The sequence below is a fragment of the Castanea sativa genome, chromosome 7 (genome assembly GCF_040712315.1).
Source record: "Castanea sativa cultivar Marrone di Chiusa Pesio chromosome 7, ASM4071231v1".
Classification (NCBI taxonomy): Eukaryota; Viridiplantae; Streptophyta; class Magnoliopsida; order Fagales; family Fagaceae; genus Castanea; species Castanea sativa.
Window position 1 is genome coordinate 31733416 of NC_134019.1, and position 4684 is coordinate 31738099.

The 4684-nt window shown below is 33.8% G+C and overlaps 1 protein-coding gene across 1 annotated transcript; it reads right to left on the bottom strand.

The window, feature by feature from the left end:
- Positions 1 to 1514: 1514 nt before the first annotated feature.
- On the bottom strand, positions 1515 to 3136 carry LOC142642635 (putative carboxylesterase 1). The gene has a single exon (XM_075817034.1). The coding sequence runs from the start codon at positions 2820 to 2822 to the stop codon at positions 1767 to 1769; it is 1056 nt and encodes a 351-aa protein (XP_075673149.1). The 5' UTR covers positions 2823 to 3136; the 3' UTR covers positions 1515 to 1766.
- Between the last annotated feature and the right edge of the window lie 1548 nt (positions 3137 to 4684).

The window sequence follows — 4684 nt, forward strand, 5'->3', positions numbered from 1 at the left end:
CTGATAAACAGGTCGACACGACTGACCCGTTTAATAAATGGGTCGTGTTAGAGTTGAGGAATCTTGACCCGTTTAATAAACATGTCGGGTTAGTGTTGACCTATGTAGTTGAATACTCATGACTTGACACGACACGAACCCGACACGCGAACTCGAATTGCCACCCCTACATATTATGATGATTTGACATTAAAATTTTTTATTTTTTTTATTTTTTTATCATTACTATAATTTAAAATTATAAAATGTATCACATTATCTTAATCTCATCACCTTCCTAAAACAATTTAATGTTGTATTTTTGTATTGAGATTACACTAATGTAAAATTATAATAACATAATATTACAACATAATATAACATCACGACGAACCAAACACCCCTTATTATTTCTATTTCCTTTTTATTTAATTTTTCCCTACAAAGTTCAAACAAGAGTAAGAATGATGAGATCCCCCAAATGGCAAAGACTCGTCATATTTTTTCCTTTTATTTTAAAGTTGGATCCTATTAATAGGTGCTCTTAAAGCATTTCTTAATAGAATATTTTTTTAAAAAAAAATTATATCACTTTCATGAAAAATACAAAAAACTACCATAAAAATAATAAATAAATAAAATTCTCATAAAAAATTTCTAAAAAAATTTCTTAAATTAATATCTTTAGGATATCCTTTAAAGTTTATGTATACATTTGACCTTTAGATCATCCCATGAAGGGATATCTTAGAAGTTGAATTGAAATAAAAAGGAAAAAGTTGTTGGTTTTCCATTATAATTTTAAGTTGTCATCAATGCATTTAATGAACATAATATGGAAGGTTAGTATAGCAACAAAATATTGTTCCACTAGGTTAAGGAATCTTCAAAAATGTTTTCAGGCCACTCGTCAAATATAGCATGCAATAATACTTGGAATTTTGGTACAAAATCACTAATCATGCTTTGCCATACTTTCAAAATGAAACACTGAAACACTAATGACCCAATTACAAAATGAAAATTCCTAATATCCCCATAGACAACAAATCCAAAGCACATAATTCTCACAAGGCAAAGTACCAAAATCACTCTTGCTGGTTGATAAAGGAAGCAAACTTCTTGTTCAAATCAACAGCCTTCTCACAATTTGGCTTCAAATCTATTTTTGTGCTTTTGATATGCTGGTGTTACTTTCCATTTAGTAGTTTTTTTAATATACAACTTTCTTACATATCAAAAAAAAAAAAAAAAAATATATATATATATATATATATATATATTACCGCATCACTTCATGAAAAAAAAAAAAAAAAATTAGTAAAATTTTGTAGTTTAACTTTTTTCAAATTATAGTTGTTCTAGTCCTCTAGAGTTATTTATTTGTCAAGCCTAACTTTGATGCAGCAATTACACACCATGCAAAGCGTTACAACTGTAACATTATTCAAGAAATCAGTAGCCTATTGTAACTATTTAAAAAAAAAAAACATTATTATTTAGAGCATATTTATTAAAAAATAATTATTTATAATTTCATTATTTTTAGAAATACATCCTAAAAGTGGCAGAGATTTCAAATGCAAAACTTTAGAACAGACACAAACGCTGAAACACACAATAGGGAGGGATACACTAAGGAGATTAGGATGAATTTGGAAGAATAAAGAGAGCTTTGTACTCGGAACAAAAGCCCATGAAAAAACAAGCCCATCCCAAAGCTCTAACGATCACCTATATCTAAGTTAGGCTCAATAGCCGAAACCCATAAGCCGAACAAGGTGGACCTAACCCTCCTTCAAGAAAGAAACAAAACGTTTAATCAAAGCTTGTGCCTTCACATAACTGAGATCCTCTATATGAAAGCAATGCTCTTCTCCTTCATTCTCTACAATCTCTACATTTCCACCCCATCCACTCTTCTTCAATTCCTCAAAGTAACTCCAACCCACCTCTCTCAAATGGTCCTTTTGAGCCACAAAAACCAACACTCTCTCACACCCAAGCCTAGCCAAATCCTCTACAGCCGGTTTCAGCTTAGGATCCTGCAACCCACCATTTCCAGGATACATGTACAGCCACATTTTGTCATCATCCGTACCACCAAAATACGGGTGCACCAAAACCGCCCCAACTAGCTTCACACCCGGTAACCCGTCCGACCCGACCCGAGAAGCCAAGTAATGAGAGATATTGCCTCCAGCACTGTCCCCAGCGACAAAAACTGTGTCCAAATCAGCGTGTTCGTTGAGCCACGCCTCGGGTCCATTTCCCTTGGCGTGGGACGCGACCCACTGGAGCGCAGCCCATGAATCCTCGTAACAAGCTGGGATCGGGTGCTCCGGAGCTAGCCTGTACTCGACCGAGACAGCGATGACGTCAGCCTCGGATGACAACGTTGTTACGTAGTTGTGTAACTTCGGAGAAAACGCAGATTCGAAGCAGAAGCCGCCACCGTGCACATAGAAAAGGACTGGGAGTTTCCGGGTCGGGTCTTGGATCTTGGGTAAGAAAATGCGGGCGGAGATAGCGGGTTCAGATGAAACGACGACGTCCTTGGATTGGACCCCGGTGACTTTGTCGTCAAACGGTGGCGTTTTTTCAGTGGATTGGAATTTTTCTATGTGACCATTTTTGTGTACCCTGAAGAAGCGGAATTCATGGAGTATTTGGTTTTGGTTGGTTTGAGAGTCCATGCTTTGAGATGGGTAATCAGCGTAGAAACGGGTTTTGAATCTGGATCTTGGGTATGATGTGGATCTAAGAAAGAGACATTGGAAGTGAGGAAAAGATGGTCGAAGAAGAAGGATATTTAAAGAGTTAGCCATAAAGGAAACTTTCATGATTGATAGGGTAATTAATAAAGAGAGACAGAGAGGCACCTTAAGAAAGAAGGCTAGTGTGGGTGTAGATGGAATATGACTTTGGCCAATAATGTGGATGCTGATTGGATTTTGATTATGTGATATCAAGTTTGGTTTACGCAAAGGTGGAGAGGGTTGGCAAATATTTTTGTATTTGGTTAGTGCCTGTCTGCTCTGTTCTCGACCCTCAGATTGGATCAGATATTGTGTAGCCAAAGGCACGGAGAGAGAGAAAGAGAGGGTTGGTTTCGAATTGGAAAAAAGAATTGTGTTTTCTGCGAATGGCGTTGCGGATGGGATATGATATATATACCTCTGTTTATTTTCTCTTTCTTTAATCACAAGATTCACAACGTTATAATGGTTGTTATAATGCGACTTTTTCAGTTTTCCCAACTCAAAAAGCACATTTTGAAACAACAAATATAATATATGCGTTTGGTTAGCTATAAAAAATAACTTTTTAAAAAAAGTTGTGTTTTGGGTTTGTGAAGAGAATGTACACTCGCAAAATAGAGCTGTGAAGAGCATTTTACAAAGAGAAATATTACATCCACAATATTTTTACAACATTTTCACAACAAATCACAGATGATTAATTGTTATTGGTTCAAATTTGAACTTAACACAAAGATTACTTTTTTGTCTCAATAATAACAACTAGTAACAATCTGTCACTTAGAATTTGTTGTGAAAATTTTGTGGGCATATTATTTCTCTTTTACAAAAGTTCCTGCGCATTGATGAATCTATCCGTTAAGTTATTGGTTCAGTTACCAAATTGCCCTCACTTTCACTTAAAACTATAACTTTGCTCTTTGATAAATTAACAATCCTTCACGCCAAAAAAAAAAAAAAAAAAAAAACCATGATTCTTCTTCTACTGCTGCAGGCTTCTTCTTTAATTTCAACATAAACTCATAAGCCCACTACTGCTGCAGACTTCTTCTTCTACAATGTGATTCTTCTTGCGGCTTCTTCTCTCATTTTTTTTTTTATGTAATATATTTCTTTCTATCTTGTCTTTTGGGTGAAGAAGAAGAACTGTATTTTGGGTGAGGAAGAAGACCTGAAGAAGAGAAGAGACAAGATAGTGAGTGGAGGAAAAGAAAAGATATTTGATGCGAATGGGGGGAAGAAACGGGTGGATGAGAAAAAAGGGAAGGAAAAAAAAATTGGTAGTGAGTGGGACACGTGGAGATGATGTAGGGAAATTTATTAAATAAAAATTACAATTATATTAAGACACAACAAATTTTCATAACAGTTGAGGTATCAAGTAATTCATATGTCAAAATAAAATTAAATAAATTAATAAAATATTAGACTAGGATTGACCACAATTAAAAACAATGAGTATTGTAAAAATATTGTGACATTTTATTATATCTCTAAAATTTTTAAATTAGTACTATTTTTTTAAGAAAAAAATAGTGTTATTGACCGAATATTTTTATAACAATTTCATAATAAAGTTTACATAGTAAGTTGTTGTTGGTTCTCATCTAGACCTACTAGTGACATTTTTTTTTTCTACCATTAACAACTTGTCATATAAATTTTATTGTAAAATTTTTGTGAAAATATTGTGTCCATAACTTGCATTAAGAGAGGTAATTAAAACAAAGAATTCTCTTTATATATATCTTGTTCTTTTTGGTAATTTATAACTTAAACTACCACTTTTATAAGTATTAGTCAAACACTCAGTTTTTTCAAAAAGAACTTTTTAACAATTGTTACCAAACACTCAGCTTTTTTAAAAAACCCAATTTTATACCGCACTTTTTGAAAACTCCACTTTTTCAAAAAGTCCAGTTTCAAAAAACCCACTTTTGTAT